The sequence below is a fragment of the Mustela putorius genome, unplaced genomic scaffold (genome assembly GCF_011764305.1).
Source record: "Mustela putorius furo isolate JIRA1106 unplaced genomic scaffold, ASM1176430v1.1 tig00000589_pilon_pilon_pilon, whole genome shotgun sequence".
NCBI lineage: Eukaryota > Metazoa > Chordata > Mammalia > Carnivora > Mustelidae > Mustela > Mustela putorius.
The window spans coordinates 11,840,381-11,859,190 of record NW_025421425.1 but is presented as its reverse complement, the minus strand read 5'-3'; the positions used below and the strand labels follow the sequence as shown (position 1 = coordinate 11,859,190).

Below are 18,810 nucleotides of genomic sequence, written 5' to 3'. Positions count from 1 at the left end.
GGCTTGATCCCAGGACCTAGAGATCATGACCTGAGCCAAAGGCAGATGCTTAACTGTCTTAGCCACCCAAGCATCCCAACCAATTTTTTTTAAACCAAAGATAACACTAGCAAAACTAACTTGCTTGCATTAAACTTTCCCTGATTATTTCCATAACTGCAAGAAGAATAGTGATTGACCATATAAGATCTTTTTAAGACTGCTTTATTAGACCTTTTCATAAGGAGTCTCAGACTGACCTCTCAAAAGCCTCTGAGGTCAGAAAACCAAGCCAAAGACTGGCCATTAGATTTACCAGTAATATCATTTCAGTCAAAGCCTTGGTAATATAATCAATGTTTCCAATTGTGTGAGAGAGAGAATTGAAATTATGCAAATAGTTAACTATGTTGTAATGAAAAGAAAACTCAAGAGTTTCCAAATTCTGGAAGGATCAAATAGAGAGAAAACATAAATGGTTTCACCGTAGATAGTTTAAGAAAAGGGTTTCCTTAAATCTGGAAAAACAAAGCATCAAGAAACTAGCAGTATTTCAAGAGTCATAAATATTATGATCATTGCCTAAGTTAATTAAGTCCCGGGTAATTAATGTTTACTTCGCTTGAATCCATGTTCCCCACTAGTTCTGGAAAATCTTACGTAGTTCAATTTTATAATCTTAAAGTTGTCAGAAATTTGTACATGTCAGAAGTCATAAATTTTCTTAAAAATAAGACACTCTTGCAGGGACACTTTGTAGAAGCATCAGAGTAAAACAATAACTCTATGAGAGATAAAAGACTTAAAATGTCCATGGTTAAAGATCTGATGAGAAGTTCAATATAATGTAGTTGATAAGGAAAGTCGGTTACTTCTGTGACATACAACATTTTAAGATAATAACAAAAATGGCTGATAACATTATATCAGGATATATCAGAATTTTAAGAATTTCATATAACTTTTGGAATGCTTATATGAATATATACCTATACAAATATAAAGTAGACAAGGTTTAGTATTACTTCTTACTGGCCAGTGATTTCCATATAATTTAATATTTAAATACATCTAGTTCATTTAATCTCCTTTTTAGAAGAAGAACAATTTTTATTCAAATATAATAAACCAATAGTTTCAAAAGGTTAAGGTATAAAATATAATGATTCAACAATTCTATAATATTTCCCAGTGCTCATGAAAATAACACTATTGTTTGATTACTACAGCTCTGTATTATACTTTGAAATTTGGATTGTGATATCTCCAACTTTGCTCCTCTTTTTTTTTTAATTAATTTATTTTTAATTTTTATTAACATATAATGTATTATTAGCCCCAGGGGTACAGGTCTGTGAATCCCCAGGTTTACACACTTCATAGCACATGCCTTCCCCAATGTCTATAACCCCATCGTCCTCTCCCTACCCTGGCAACCCTCAGTTTGTTTTGTGAGATTCAGAGTCTCTTATGGTTTGTTTCCCTCCCGATCCCATCTTGTTTCATTTATTCTTTTCTTACCCTCCAGCCCCCCTCCACGTTGCCTCTCAACGTCCTCCTATCAGGGAGATCATATGATAATTGTCTTTCTCTGATTGACTTATTTAGCTCAGCATAATACCCTCTAGTTCCATCCACGTCGTTGCAAATGGCAAGATTTCATTTCTTTTGATGGCAGCATAGTATTCCACATTTTATCCATTCATCTGTTGATGGACATCTAGATTCTTTCCATAGTTTGGCTATGGTGGACATTGCTGCTATAAACATTTGGGCCCATGTGCCCCGTCAGATCACTTTGTTCCTCTTTTTCAAGATTGCTTTGGCTATTCAGGTCTTTTGTGGTTCCATACAAATTTTAGGATTATTTGTTTTAGTTCTGTGAATTTTGTTGTATATTTTGTTGTATATTTATAGGGATTTCATTAATCTGTAGATTACTTTGAGTAGTATGGGCATTTTAACAATATTGGTTCTTCTAATGTCTCAGCATAGAATGATTATCTTTCCATTTGTTTGTGTCATCTTCAATTTCTTTTATCAGTCTTTCATAATTTTTGCAGTATAGGTCTTTCACCAATTTGATGAAGTTTATTCCTATGTATTTTATTATTCTTGGTGCAATTTTAAGTGGGATTGTTTTCTTAATTCTCTTTCATATCTTTTTTTTTTTTTTTCTAGTCATTCCAGGGGCTTCTTGAATGTCTCCTAAAAGTTAGTTTTAAGTCAAAAAGACTTTACTTAGAATTTGAATTTTGGGAAAATTTGTCAAAAATACCAAAAAGTTTGAATGTTTGATAAAATAAGATCATAAATTATTATGAAATAATATTTAATTATCTATTTGACCAAAATGGCCAAAAAATATTTTAAAGGCAAATACAGAAGGTTACATAGTTGTTAGCAAAATTTAGCTTTTAATATTGGAAAGATTCAGTCTTCTTAAGTAATCAAAGACATGATTAAGATAATACAAAGCAACGGACATTATTTTGGTAAAATAAGAAATACTTGTTTGCTAGGCAGATTACTTTAAGGGGGAAGACAAAGCCTTCATAGTCTCCTATTACAAAGAAAAAATAACAGCCCAAGAAAGCTTTGTCATTTTAACAGAGAAAACCATAGTTTAATTTTTATTATCTTACTTTTGATATTAAGGCTCATTCACTTAATTAAATTCATTCTGATTTTAGCCAGCCCTGACCACACACACACACAAATTCCTTTCCAAAGATTTACTTTGCACAAGCCTTCTACATTTTTCTTCTTCTTCATTAAAGCACACATTTTACTTTGCTGACTTGTGGAGATGTTTCTCTTATTATTTACAGTAGCTTTAATTACATACATTAATTAGAATTCTTAACCCTTCGAAAGTTTAGTTTCTAGTGAAAACCAAGAAGTAAACAACTGGAAAGTGTTTGTTATGACAACATTCTTTAGATTGGCAAATTTAGGGAAACATTTAATAATTTCTAGAAGTATATGTTACAAGATTTTTTCCTTTGGTGCCCATGGTTCTTGATCACACCACTTCAAAGAATAAAGATGGGGGCACCTGGGTGGCTCAGTGGTTAAAGCCTCTTCAGCCCAGGTCACGATCCCAGGGTCCTGGTATTGAGCCCCACATCCGGCTCTCTGCTCAGCAGAGAGCCTGCTTCCTCTTCTCTCTCTCTCTCTGCCTGCCTCTGCCTACTTGCTATCTGTCAAATAAATAAATAAAATCTTTATTAAAAAAAACAAACAGACATTGGGGTGCCTGGGTGGCTCAGTGGGTTAAGCCGCTGCCTTCGGCTCAGGTCATGATCTCAGGGTCCTGGGATCGAGCCCCGCATTGGGCTCTCTGCTCCGCAGGGAGCCTGCTTCCCTCTCTCTCTCTCTGCCTGCCTCTCTGCCTACTTGTGATCTCTGTCAAATAAATAAATAAAATCTTTAAAAAACAAACAAACAAACAGACAGACAAACAAAAACAAAGAATAAAGAAGTAGGTGGGGCAGAGTGATGGGCAGCAAAGCAAGGTTTATTGAATGATAGTACAAAGCTCCCAAAGAAGCAGGGGACCTGAGGATTGCCACCACACTTTCTAGGTCTAGGGGTTTTTATGTGCTTTGTTGGCGAACACTTTTCATCTTAATTAACCCTAGCTGCATCTGTCATCCAACTGGGTTTTTGTCATTTATTGTATCATGTGGAAAAGGATGGAGGGCTCCTTTCAGGGCTGTGTAAAATCCTTTTAAGGGTGGTTTCCCCTTGGAGGAAAGGGGGCTTGTCCCTGCCTGATTTTCTTACAACTATCCTTCATCACATATATCTTTCTCAATTTTTCCAGTGCAACAGCAACATTCAAATATCCTTTAGTTTCTCTGTAATAAGAAGCCAGAGTAGATAAACCTATGTTCAGTCACAAATATTTCAGCGTTTTATCTTATTTCAAAATGATCTAGGTTTTTAATGACTATCCATCACCTAATTTAACTTGGCAAAACTCTAAGGATTTAAGCCACCAAAAAGATTTGGGGAAACTATTTAATTAGACATAAATATTGCTGAGAAGTTCATTATAAACTTATTATCTTATATCTATTTAATTAACTTTTTCTTAATTATATTTAAATTAATCATGAAAAATTTCACAAGACATTGAACAGCTAACTATCTTAAGTTATCATTTTGTCCACAAGTTCTATAAGCGATAACATGAACCTATTTGAACTTTAGTAAGCCAACATAGAACGAAAGTATTATATTTAATGCTGATAACTCTAAAGACATGCCTATTTTAATTAAACCAACAAACTTAAACTAGTTTTAATATTGAATATTTTCCCAGATCATAGGAACCTAAAATTCACTTGGATTAAATTTCTATTATATTTCTGAGAGCTTAATTTTTTGTAAGTACTTAATTGTCTTTAATTAAATAGACCTCTTTTGCCAATTAATTTTGACAATTCCACTTGGAGGCAAGAAATACCACATACCTACAACATATATAGACTCATGAACATACAGACAGACACGATAAGAGACTCTATAGCTTCCATTTTTAAATTGCTGCCAGGGGTGCCTGGTAGCTCAGTTGGTTTAGTGTCGGAGTCTCTTGCTTTCCACTCAGGTCATAATTTCATGGGTCCTGGGATTGAGCCTCAGGGGGGCTCTGTGCTCAGCAGGGAGTCTGCGTCAAGATTCTCTCTCTCTCCCTCTGCCTTTCACCTCCCAACCTCCAGCTCACGTGCCCTGTCCCCCACACGGTCTCTCTCTATCTCATGCTCGTACTTTCTTAAAAAAAAGAAAGCTGAAGAATTACTTCCCTGAAGTTTGCATAACAAATAGATGGTCTAGATAAGGGTTCTAGAGAAACCCTGGATAGCACATTTAGGTGTCAAAGGCATAGGGGAAAAAAATGAAAGCTCTTCCTAGAAGGACTTTTGATTCCCCCAAGGCCAAAAGATTTGTAACACTTGCACTTTGAGATAAACAGGAGGTTTTGGCATTGGTAAAAAAGAATGATTACACTATGAACTGTTGGTGAAGCCACACCTCTGATCCCCTAAAGACTGGATTTGCTTAGCAAGAAAAATGATCCTCAAAAATTGGGTTGCTACCTAAATGATATCAAAGACTGGTATACCCATCCCCCTACGTTGGAATGTTTTCCCTCTGGGTACATTTAGCATAGGAAGAAGCCTAAAAAATTCCTACCTCCAATTTGATCAAATTTGTGATTATTGAATTATTAAATCTTTTCAAATATCTGGTCAGGTTTCAGCTTGAACAGTCAATATTTCTGGCAGTATTGAACAATCCCATTAATTTTAGTTTCTCCTTGGTTATTTAAGAGAATATTATAATAGCACTTTACAGAAAATGTCTCAGAATCCTGTAAGCTTTGCGGGGGGTAGGAGTGATGTGGGTGGGAATCCTCATTCTGAAGTCGATATGGGAACATTCAAACTGATACTGAAGATTTTGCATAGGTCTTTTGAGGATGATTTTTTTTTTTTTTTCTAGTGTCCCAGTTGATTATGACTGAGACACCAATCCTTGGGCGCACATTTTGATGATGGGCTCCTAGGATCCTGCAATGTAGGAGGCCTACGTGTTCCTTTTATGCCTTTAATTTTTCATTAGCTTTTTGCAATGAATCTTGCAATGAGGCTATTTTGGAATCTTGAAGCCTTTTGGCAGCTTTTACATGACAATTAAAATAAGTAGCGCATTCTGTTTGTTGGATGTGGGAACCCTTACTCTCAGGTGCACTTTTTAAATAAAAGGTCTTGTCTAACTGGAATGTTTCCCATAGTGGCCATTGTAATTATAAGTGGTCTTTGATAAAACTTTGCCATTTTTTGTAAATATCTACAGCTTCCAAGACCACAGTCTGTATAAATAAAATAAGCAGATGTTCCAGGTGGTGCATTCAACTCTTTGTATATAAAGGATTGCATTTCTTTTAGTTAGAACTTTGGGTTTCTCAGAGCCAAACCAATATCTGAGAGGGACATGTCACAGTGTCTTATTGATAAAGGATAGTTGGAAAAAACGCAGGTAGGGACAAACCCCCTCGGCCCTAATAGGGAACCACCCTTAAAAGGATTTTACACCATTCTGGAAGGAGCCCTCCATCCTTACCCATATGATAGATAGATGAGAAAACCTGATAGGATGACAGGTGCAGCTAGGGTTCATCAGATTAAAACAGTCTGTCAACAAACCCATAAAACCCGTTAGACTTTGAAACTGTGATGGCAACCCTGTCAGATCTCCACTATCTTCAGGAGCTTTGTACTATCACTCAATCTTGCTTTGCCACCCACCACTCTTCACCTGGCCAACCTCTTCATTCTTTGAAGTGGCTTGACCAAGAACCACGGGCACCAAAGGAGAAGAAATCCTGCAACATGACTGTACCTACAGATTGCATGTAAATTGCCTTGAGATTGGTGGGTAACCAAGTAAAATTTACTTCGAACAAAGTTACCTTCCCTTAAAAAGCAGGGGGTTTTATGGGGCAGATTACCTCACTAGTGCTAACCAGGAAATTCCAGCCTAACTGATTTAAAATTCCACTTCTGAAAGAGTTTGAAATTGAGATTTAGTCTTGGTTGGCTGTCCTGTGGTCAAGTTTTTGGTTTCTTTTCTTTTTCGTTTTTTCATTTTCTTCTTTGTGGTCATCTTCTTGTTGTTCTTTTTCTTTCCTTTTCTTCTTGCTTGCTTTCTTTTCTTTCTTTCTTTCTTCTTCAACAGGGTGCAGTAGAGAGTAGCATCTAGACAAGTCTGAGAGAAAGGATCAGTGAACTCCATATATTAAGCTCATAGAGTAATTATCACCTTGAGACATCTTTGTTTGAGGCAACAGAAATTGGTTTACTGTCTTTGCTTTGCAGTGGCAAATTCGTGAAATACAGGAGTTAGGATTAAGGTTTTGCTACAACAGGGGGGTAAATTTCCTTCTGATATGGGCTTACTGGGACCAAGAGAGGTACAGTAAGGAAGTTTATCATTCCCAAGGCATTCCAAGAACTACTTTAACTTCTGAACAATGGTTAAATATTTTATAGAAAAATGTCTCTGTTAAAACCTTCAGAAAATTTTTCTAGAGTCAAATTCTTGAATTGTCAGATTTCCCTAGCATCTTTAAATAATTATGAATTTTATATAGTATGAAGCAGAAAATTTTAAGTGTAAAGTTAAGTCACATCTAAAAATGTTTTTAAGGTAATGAGTTATGTATAAGTTTATTGTGGATATTTTAATAATTTCAAGTTTATATAAATTATTTTCTCACTTTTTTAATATGGAAAAGAAAACCTCCTTTTGTATTATTTCAAATTAAAAGACCATTCATTTAAAAGATGGGGTAGCAAGACTATAAATATTCTTTTTATTTTATTTTATTTTTTAACTTTGGGAAGTGCCCTTGAAAAATTACTTAATAGGCCACAGGAAAACCACTGTGAAAGTTACCCATGATGAGGTAGCCTCTGAGTGAGCCTCATAATATAAAATCTTTTGTAATAACTAACATATCTGTCAGTCTAATAAAATGTCTTCTCATAAAGACAGACCCTTTCATTGTCATTTATAGGAAATGGACCTTTTGTCGGGAGCTATGCTTAGAAGTACACACAGTCAAGATTAAGTAAGTAACGGTGGAAACCACAGCCTTTGGCTAGCTCTCCACTTTGGAGACACACTTAATGGGTATTTAACACACAAGTATCCCCTCCTTTGATATATGATCATTAAAAACAAAAAACAAAAAACAAAAAAACAAAAAAACAAAAAAAAACTCCTTTCAGCTAAAAGGAATGTTTGACTCCAGAGACTCATTTCAGGCTTGGAAAGTCCTTAGAAAGCCACTTTGGCTCTACAAAAGTTTAGGAATGATGGAAAAATATAAATTTTTAAAGGCTATGCCCAAAAATCAGTGTATGGAATAGAACACACCCCTGGTGATGTCCTTCGTCACCAATATGTCATCTTTAAGGCTCACTTGTTTCCACAGGGCACTGACACCTCAGCAGAAGTCTGCTATTCTTAGTGTTTTAACAACTCCATCAGTGCTGGGGCAAGTGGTCCCAGCTTGGTAGCTCAGCACAGTTTTTCCTTGAAATTTAGGCTTTGTTTCATGCCTGGGGGGAGTTGTTTCTCTTTCACTTAAGAACCGGAGTCCTTCAATCTCCTTGCATTTCTTTCGTTGTGATATAGCACTTTAAAAGCTCCCTGGCTGACAAATGTGGCCGCAGGCTGGGATCTGCTGGGAGTGGCATCAGGCATTGAAAATAATATCTGTTCGGCGAAGGACTGCGGTGTTATAGCATCCTGGAATGGATTTTTAGGATCACACCACAGTCGTGTGAGTTAGGAAGTAGCACACGTGCGCACATTCTAACTGCATGGTGAATTTTTAAAAATCCATGATTTCATCATGTATATGGAGCACAGCCATGAGAATATTGTTGACTGTGTCCCCACAATTCAAATGCTACTTAGCAGATACTTAGTGTAGAACTATGCAATGAACGGATCTGTCTCGTTCCAAAGTCCATCTTTCTTTTTGGCTATTTGATTAAGCTTTGATTAATTATACTGTAGCCAGAATGACCCCCAAATCTGGAGTTGTCAAGGCGGCCTAACAGGCTGTCTTCTCCTCTGGCTGCCTTGCATGCCCGGATCAGGCTAACGACAAAGAAGCCTTCTCAGCTGGAATCCACCTTACCTTTCTCTCTGTAGGACACCTGCTTCGGGTCACCTGGCCTGTCTAGCACCTTGCTGGGTGGATTTGCTGAGCTGTCATGCAGTTTCTTAATTCTCAGCCACCATCCAATTCTCTTACCATACTAAGTCTGCCAGTTTTTGCATCTTCCCTCCTGTCTCTGCCTAGAAATTGTCTCTTTTCACATCCTGGTGTGTGAATACAGGGAGTCCCCAATCTCCTGTTTGAAAAGGGACTGAGTTGACCTGATAGCTTCAATGCACTAACTTCACAGAAGCTCTAAAGAAGTCACAATAAACTTGAGCTGGCCTAATATTGAGATAGCTGCTTAGCTTTGGAAAAAAATAATTTGGAAGCCATCTCTGTAAGCTTATATTCCTTCTCTTGCTAGGATTTGAAACCCTTGGTGCTTTCAACTATTTATGTAATCTATATGGGACAGTATAGAATAGCATCTAAGAGGATGACCTTGGGAGTCAGGCTGCCCAGATTCAAACCTGCCTGCTATGCGCTCATTTGTGGACCACTGCTATCTTCCTTAAGTTCTCATTCTTCCATTTCATTTGTGATAGGGGCACAATAATAACACGTCCTTCACAGAGGTGCAAATGCACAGGCATCTGTAATATAAATTATTACTATTGTTATTAATAAAAATAAAGGGTTTGGGCAGCACAGGGGGTAAATGGCCAGGCTCATGCAGAGGGAAATCATGTAGGTCCTGTTAAGCTCATGTATATCATATTAAAAATCCTGGGGGCTTAAGTGGGTAGGAGAAGAATCAATGAAACAAGATGGGATTGGGAGGGAGACAAACCATAAGTGACTCTTAATCTTACAAAACAAACTGAAGGTTGCTGTGGGGAGGGGGGTTAGGAGAAGGGGGGGTGGGGTTATGGACATTGGGGAAGGTATGTGCTTTGGTGAGTGCTGATTCACAGACCTGTAACCCTGGGGATAAAAATACATGTATATAAAAAATAAAAAATTAAAAAAAAATCCTATTTTCAAGATGAACTCTCTTAGCAACTTTCAAATATGCAACCTTATTGTTAACTATAGTCCCCATGCTGTACATTATATCTCCAGTGTGTAGTGAGAAGGCTCTACGGTGTTAATTACAGATTTTTCCACTACACTATGGTATGTGAATTTCTAAAAAGCTTTGTATTCTGTAGAATTTATATTAAAACAGCAGGATTCAGGGCACCTGGGTGTCTCAATCATTTAAGTGTCTGCTTTTGGCTCAGGTCATGATCCTGGGGTCTTGGGCTCTTGAACCCTGAATCATGGGGCTCCCTGCTCAGCCAGGAATCTGCTTCTCCCTCTGCCCTTCCCTGAGGCTCCTCCCCCTACTCATGCGTGCATGCTCCCTTTCACAAACAAATAAATAAAATCTTTAAAAAAAAAAAAAAAAAAAGCAGGCAGGATTCATGAGGAAAAAATAAGATGATGTGTAAATCTCCCAAACTTGTAAAGTCACTCCTCGCAATCATCATCCCTATGGAAATGTTAATAAAAAGAGACTACTAATAAGTAAGTTTCCCTGTATATATAACATTCCATTTTAGGGAGAAAGGATAAAGTGATTTGATGATAGGGATAGAAGTGAGATTAAGCCTAATTTGAGAAAGAAAAAGGGGTGGGGCTGGACATAAAAGTGAGAAAACACACCATGATGAGATAGAATGTGTGTCCAAACAGGGTCAAAGGAAAGATAGAATGTGAACCTAAAGGAAATGGGGATTCTATTCCACACTGTCCTCCACGGCTGCAGTTAAACACTGCGTTATTATGATATTTTGTGTTTGGCCGTCATTTTTGGTGATGTGAGTCATTGATGTGCTGAGGAATTCTCTTGTGGAACAACACACTTTGCATGTTACAATCACACTTTTACTTATCAATCCCTCACAGCCAATCCCCTCACGTTGTAGACACACATTCTAGGGTATGAGAAGGGGAATGATGTCCACAGATTAGAATTTCTGAAAAATTACTCCAGTAGTGGATCAAATCTCAGAATTTGGACACCTTTGAGGCCAAACAGGAAAGGGTATCTGGAACAGGACTGGTGGCAGTGATGATGAATTTACCCAGATGTCCAATATTGAAAATCCCTACTCTACACTTAGGTGTCAATGCTCTCTAAACCCTTGAATTTTGATACTTCACACCCCCAAAAATGTGGAGGAGAAAAATTTCACGGAATAGGAAAACAAAATACAACCTAATTACATATACTAGACTGGGTTTGGGAAGTCCGAGTTCCTGCCATCTACTCATGTTTATCTCCCCAGCCGTTCTGCATATGCCTAGACTAGGATTGCCATGAGTATGGGAAGAAGCATGGAAGAAATGGAAAGGTTCACAAATTAAAACACTTTGGATGTTGGTGTTAGTGCTTCAAACTTGAGAACAGATGAAGAAAATACATGTACTCTGCCTACACAAGCTTATTGAAAATAGTGGCAAATATTCTCTGACCTCTTAAATGTATTGTCACATAGACATGATACATTCATTTAAGATATTTGGTTTTGAACATTAAGAGTAAATTATTTCATTGGAAACCACAGTTTGTGATTTAAACTCTTGTTTGAATCAGTGCTGCCTAATAAAAAATAATGCAAACCACAAATGTGAGCTGCATATATAATTTTAATTTTCTTTTTTTTTTAAGATTTTATTTATTTATTTGAGAGAGAATGAGTGAGAGAGAGCATGAGAGAGGAGAAGGTCAGAGGGAGAAGCAGACTCCCAAGGACCTGGTGCCTGATGTGGGACTTGGTCCTGGAAGTCTGGGATCATGACCTGAGCCGAAGGCAGTCGCTCAACCAACTGAGCCACCCAGGCACCCTATAATTTTAATTTTCTACTAAACACATTAAAAAAACAACAAGAAATAAGTGAAGTTGGGGCGCCTGGGTGGCTCAGTGGGTTAAAGCCTCTGCCTTCGGCTCAGGTCATCATCCCAGGGTCCTGGGATCGAGCCCCACATCGGGCTCTCTGCTCAGCGGGGAGCCTGCTTCCTCCTCTCTCTCTGCCTGCTTCTCTGCCTGCTTGTGATCTCCGTCTGTCAAATGAATAAATAAAATCTTAAAAAAAAAATAAGTGAAGTTAATTTTTATATTTATTCAATCTAACATATCCAAAATATTATCATGTCAACAAAAAATGAATAGAGAAATTGAGAAATTCTTCCTTTTTTGGTATTAATTCTTTGAAATTTGGTATGTAAATTAAAAATCTCAAATTGCCACATTTCAACTAAATAGCCACATATGGCTAATTTTTACCATATGGGACAATATAGGTGTAAGTTAACTTGTTATGAGCATTATTTTGCCAGAATGAAAAGCTACAATTAAATATATGCCTACTTATGTTTTTGTCAGTATGTAACAATCTCATCCCTTCACACAATAGAAAAATATCATATCCTGTTTTCTTTCTTTTTTAGGGGAGTATTCTTATAGAATGCTTTCAAAATATAACTTTTGGATATTCCCTATCTCATATCTTTTTTCAAGCATCATTCCCACATTCAGTGCTTACATTTTTACATTTGTGAGGAATGTATTTTAATTTTTGTTATGTTGTATATGCCTGGAGGACCTCTGAACTGCATCGTAGCTGACAAGTTGACAAGACGCCATGTTTCATAGATGTTTGATTAAACATATATTGATTTTGATGTTAGTTCTCTTGTTTTGGAAACATTATATATAATTTCTGGCCTCCAACACTTTTGGCTCTTGAAAAATTCCACTTTTAGGCTGTAGGCTTGGAACCCTGAGTGCCAAATGCACAAAACCACACTGGCTGGAGCCACATGCTGGCTGCTCGCAGAGTATAGGCTTTTCCTGTTCCTTTAGTTCTCAGTGCAATTGTCACCTAAAACTGGCTTTTGCTAACTTAAGTTTTGCCATCAGGATAGTCTGTCTGGGCTTATTTTATTTTATTTTATTTTTTTCCTTCACAGCATTGGTAAATTTGGTCACATTTATGTATTTGTTATTTACTCATTTTTTAAAAAGATTTTACTTATTTATTTGACAGAAAGAGAAAGATTGAGCACAAGCAGTGAGGAGGGGCAGGGGCAGGGGCAGAGGAAGAAGCAGACTCCCCACTAAGCAAGCAGCCAGACCTGGGGCTTGATCCCAGGACCCTGGAATTATGAACTGAGCTGAAGGCAGCCACTTAACTGACTGAGCCACCCAGGGACCCCTGTATTTGTTTTTTAAATATATTTTCTGTTTCTGATTTAAGAGGGTCAAGGGTTGTGTATTATTTTCTTATCTACTGTATAATAAAGAATTTTATTCTATAGATACTCAGTAAATAGATACTCAGTAAACCTTAGATAAGTGAAGGAAAAAAAAAAAAAAGAATTTCTTGTTGTAAGGAAGAGTTCAAAACTCATTTAACCAAAATGCAAAAAAGAGGTTGTCAGTCTGGTAGGGATTCAAGGTTGCTCTAAGCTGCATAACTTAGAAAAAATAATTCCCATGTATCCAGACTAGAGAAGCAATTCTTTTTAAGTTAAAGCTTATAAAGAGTTATAAAACCATCTGACATTTTACCAGTCATTTATGTTTCAGTAATGCCATTGGCTTACGTTTAGTAATTTATCTTGTTCTTTCCTGGATGGTCTGATTCTTTCTATTTTCTAATCTTAAGGAATTTTTTTTTTCCTTATTGTTTTCTTTTCTTTATTTTCTAAATGTGCAATTGTCCAAGTTGGCCTATTTTGCTTCTTCCAGGAGCTATTTGGCAATGTCTGGAAAAGTTTTTGATTGTCACAATTGGGAGTAGGGGAGGATGCTACTGTCACTTTCTGAACAGAGGAGAGAAATGTGGCTTAAAGTCTAAAGCACAGAATAGGTCCCCAGTAACAACCATTCAACTCCAGATGTCAAGGGTGACATCGTGAAACCCTCCTCTAACCTAGTTCATGTTAAAAATAGTGATCTGTGTTGTATCCTTAAAATGATGATTACATTGGAAAAAATATTGCTTCTGTTTATGATATACCTTTTGCTTCATCATAGCGGAAGCTTTTTCCATTGTAACTAAAGTTAGTTCATCCAAGTTTACAGGGTGCATAGCAGTGACCAATTATCCCTAAAAGTTTTTTCCAGGCTTTCCTCTTTACGTCTTTAAACGTTGGCAGACACAATGAGAGTTTTGATGAGTATCATCATGTCATTCTGTTGATTTAATGTATCTTTGTTAATCTGTTTTATAGGTCCCTTTAGATGGGATGTAATACAACAGAAGCCTTTTCATCAAAAGGATTAATGCCTGCATTATCACTTCTGCAATAAAACAGAAAGTCAAGTGGTGGAGGCCACAGACACCTCAAACCTGGATTCCACAATTCTACATTAAGTGCTGGAGTTTTTATTACTCTGCTGTTGGAAAGCCTTTGCCAATGCTTACAAGGAACTGCTTATCCCTGCTTCTCTGGGTCCTGTTTGATGGAGGTCTCCTAACACCCCTTCAACCACAGCCACGACAGACTTTAGCCACAGAACCGACAGAAAATGTTATCCACCTGCCAGGGCGCCGGCCACATTTCCAACGAGTTAAACGGGGCTGGGTATGGAATCAATTTTTTGTGCTGGAGGAATACATGGGCTCCGAGCCTCAATATGTGGGAAAGGTAATGGCGTTTCTTTTGACAACCACTTGATAGCAAGGGGGATTATGCATTGTGTATTGTGTGTGGATGTTTTGCACAGGAGTTGAACAAACCAGTGACTAGAACACTGGGATTGAAATCCAAGAGACCTGGTTTCTCTTCCTGACTCAGTGGCCCGGGTAAGCTTTGGAATATCATTTAATCATTCTTTACCTCAATTCTCCCTGGTTATTTTAATTAAATTAATATATATATATATTTTTTCCTAATTCTTTCTTTAATTTTAACATTCTTTGCTAAAGACAAAACGTTAAGATATTGAGTGTCATTAAACGTGGTGTTATAGCACATTATTGCTCACAGACACTCTGAAACTATTTACCAAGAAGAGACATAGGGGGAAGAAAAAAACAGGCATAAATATTCTAAACTACTGTTGATATCCTTGAATGAGCAGGATGCCTTTCTTCCCCTGCCCCTTAAAAACATGACATACCATTTGAAATGTGGTTTGAAGTATGTGACGTGGCTTGTTATACTTTATAAATTATTCATTTATTACATGTTTTGCAAGCTCTTTATGAAGCTATGTATGGCCAAAGTAATAAGTGTTGGAACCCAAGTACGTACACCTCAGTCTCTGACACAGCATGCCACTTTTAAATCTTACTGTAAATTCACAGAAATTTTGTTCCACAAAATAACTGATGGTAACTCTTCCTTTCAGCACATTTATACTTTACTGCTATTTTCCTTACATAAGATTTTTGGCCCTCGCCTAGAATGGATATAATTTATCATTGCCACCAGTTTTTTTTTTTTTCCTAGAAAAATGAGTATTTTGTTAGTTAACTGTCTTTAAATCTAAAAGATTTTGTCATGCTTTTAATAAAAACATATATGCTTGAAAACAAAACAAAGCAAAATAGAGCAGAACATATATGCTTGAAGAGAGTTTAGAATAAATCCAAAAACAGAAATGGAAAACTATAGTAGAAGTCCTAGGAAGCTGATCTAGAAGAGTATCTCTATGGCACATTAATGTCCTCAGAGCTTTCTGGAAGCCTAAACTAATAAGAAATAGGATGAGTCTTATGATTCCAGTGGTAGGTAAAAGGAAGCAAATCCATCAAGATTTAAGTTATTTACATTATATTTTTTGAATGTACCTTTTAGAAATATATTTACAGAATACCGAATAATAGAGTGGAAAAGGTTTTCAAAAGAGCCTTTGTTGAAAATGAACAGTCAGTCAGGGTTTCCCTGAGGTATATGGGGCCCCAGGCAAATATTTTCTGTGGGATATCTATCTCTATACAAAGTTGGAGTCATGCCAAGTCAGTCTTTGAGTGCCATTCTGGCAGCCTAATTTATAGTGATTTTGTAAAAATTACACAATGTCATTAGCACAGGCTATTTCCATGACAGACCACTTCTAGGAATCAGGATCTAGTCATGTGACCCTGAGACAACTCCATATGTGTTAGTCCTGGAGCTCCACAGAGTATCTGATAAACCCCAAATTAAGTAGAAAGTCAGAGAGTGCCTTCGAGGGGACAAGTGGACACAAAGGCCCACGCAGTTCTAGTCAAGCCTGTGACACCCCACCCAGACGGCATTGCTGTCCATAAATAGACCTGGGAAAAAGAAGGGTCTCAGGAAATTTTGAAGAAAGCACTCCAAAACTTAGAAGCTCTGACATTACTCTACATTGCTTTTGCTTATATGACTCCTCTATATGACCGTGAAATATAATCATGTTCTGGAACACTTGTTTCTTATGAGTTAATGTAATATAAGGATCAAGTTTTGGAATCTAAGACAGATGGATAGGCAGCATAGCTCTGAAACTCTGCCTCATGGGTATTAATATTCTCAGCTCTGCTTATGATGGAAACTAGACATCATGTTGAGGTTCCTGGCAAGAGTATAATGAGATAGTATTCTCTCTGGTTTTGATTGAAGCAGATTCATAGCCTTTAGTTGCCTGAATCTGAAGTGAAAAGATTATTGAAAAATTAATGAAACCGACTTTTATTCTATCTTAGAAAGAGTCGCATTTCACCTAGGAATTGCATATCCAAATTTTGTTTGATTCTCTGGAATCATATCTTTGTAATTGCTAATATAGTATAGAATCCATCCAATTCACTTCAAAGATGAATTAGCATTTTATACATAGACTTTAAAGGAGTAGATCTAAAATCTATTATTAAATGAAAACATTATTTTCAGTCACACATTTGTAAGCGTAACGAGAACCTGTGGCTCTCTCACAATGCATGTTCCTAATGCAAATGAAACAGTAGGAGCCACAGTTTCCTTTCCACATGGAAACTAAAGTTTAATTAAGTTTGTCATGGTGAGTCAAGATGTGGGAATAGTAATATAACATCGGGACCAATTCAAGTCATTGTATGTATGTGTGCAAACATATATAAATATATTTATGCTTCTGTTTCTTTTTTAGAAAGGCATTGGGACAGTCCTCAGAAAAATAAAATATCATAAATAATGTAGAATTCTAGACTAAGCAGGAAGGCAAATGCAAAAGTGCCAAGCTTAGTGGTGGTAGTGGATTGGTTAAATACACAGTAGATTAGTAAAATAAAACTGAACTTCCATAATTGAGCTTCAATTTAATCTCGGGTATTTTAGAGCATCAGCATCTATGGGAAAAAATAATTTGTACAGTTCCTATTACTGAAAGTTCCACTTATTGAGAAGAAAAAAATCTATGTCCCTAGCTTCAAATCTAAAAGAATTTATACATGTGGAAATGTAGAGTCAGGATCCCGAACAGCTTAGTGGACATTAGCATCAACAGCTATTCTATTTAAAAGGAGCAGATGTTAATGTTGACATTACTTCAAGAAAGACCACACTGTGGTGTTGCTTCTAGGGAATATTACTTTACTTTATATACAAATAATCATAAGAGCTTCCAGAGGTAAAGCCAGTAATTTCCTCAAATAGACATTTTGGATTTTCAACAATACTTGGATAAATGTACGTGCATAGTAACACAGAAATTAATTTGATCAGCACAAATTTTACAGGTGCTATCAATTGCTCCCAGTTCCCTCTAGAACAGAAACAAAATGAAACAAAAGTCCACCTCTTATTATTTTTTAAAATATTTTATTTATGTATTTGACAGAGGGAAAGATCACAAGTAGGCAGAGGCAGGCAGAGAGAGAGAGAGGGAAGCAGGTTCCCTGCTGAGCAGAGAACCTGATACGGGACTCAATCCCAGGACCCTGAGATCACAGCCTGAGCCTAAGGCAGACTCTTAACCACTGAGCCATCCAAAAGTCCACCTATTATTAAAGACACACACACACACACACACACACACACACACTGTGTACACAAACACATACTCACAGAGTAAGCTGGATACTTGCACCAACATGTATAACTGGGAGCCTATATCTGTGTAGTAGTACTTTAAAAAGCTATGTATTAAGAAAATGCTGCCCAGTTATCCATAAAGAATAATTTAGGAAATTGAGTTGTCATTTCAGATGATCTCTGTTAGCATTAATTCTTACATTTAAATTGTTTAAAATGGCAAAAAGATTAAAAATGGAAACATACATAAACCCTAAATTCTGGAGGCATTAAGAATGCATTACAATTTGAAAAAGTGTTAAGCCTGGTAGGGATCAATCTAATTATGAAGGTCGCTAGATTATAATTGTAATCAGTAAGCTTTACTTAGTGCTAACCTACCTTGGGCACTCTTTTAATTGCTTTACATTTATAAAATTATGTAATCCTCAAAACAACATATGAAGAGATTTCTAGTAGCCCCATTTCACATATCAGAAAACTGAGACACAGAAGAGTCAGGTAACTGTCCCAGGGCTCCACGGACAGTAAACACTGAAACTAGGATTTTAAGTAAAGAAGTATAGCTCCATTGCACCAGAAAACACCACAGATTGTTATCTTCTAAGGATATTAAGAGCTAATAATAATTTCAATATTCTGTTGAAAGTACTATAGTGGAGATCCTATTGGGGTGGTGGAGCCAAAGGCAAGTCTGATTACATCCAGAAGATGGAGGAGTTTAAGAAAGCCTTCACAGATGAGGGAGCCCTTTAGATGCATCTTGAAGGATCACTCCATTTTTTCAGAAGAGAGAGTCTGAGGGAAAGTTTTATAAGCACTGAGGCTTGACAATTCTAGATGAGGCTTAGATAACCATATTTCGATATAGTCAGAGAACATGAAGCCAACTGTTTCATGTAGGTAAATACAGAAAATATTAGGTTCAATTCTAATATCAAGGTTATATTTATTTATTTATTCGTTTGTTTATACGTTGGGGTATAGTTGACAAATAACATTATATTAGTTTCAGGTGTACAACATAATGATTCAATATTTGTATACATTGCAAGATGATCACTGCAATAAACCTAGTTAATATCTGTTGTCATATATCATTACAAAATTT

At 36.7% G+C, this 18,810-nt stretch overlaps 1 protein-coding gene across 1 annotated transcript in view; it reads left to right on the top strand.

Annotated features, from left to right (window-relative positions):
- The first annotated feature begins 13,947 nt into the window (after nt 1-13,947).
- The window catches only part of CDH12 (cadherin 12), a 253,650-nt gene continuing 248,787 nt past the window's right edge, over nt 13,948-18,810 (top strand). Inside the window, exon 1 of the mRNA XM_004778670.3 lies at nt 13,948-14,366. Coding sequence (XP_004778727.1) covers nt 14,136-14,366 — 231 coding nt within the window. The 5' untranslated portion in view covers nt 13,948-14,135. The remainder of the gene's footprint in view (nt 14,367-18,810) is intronic.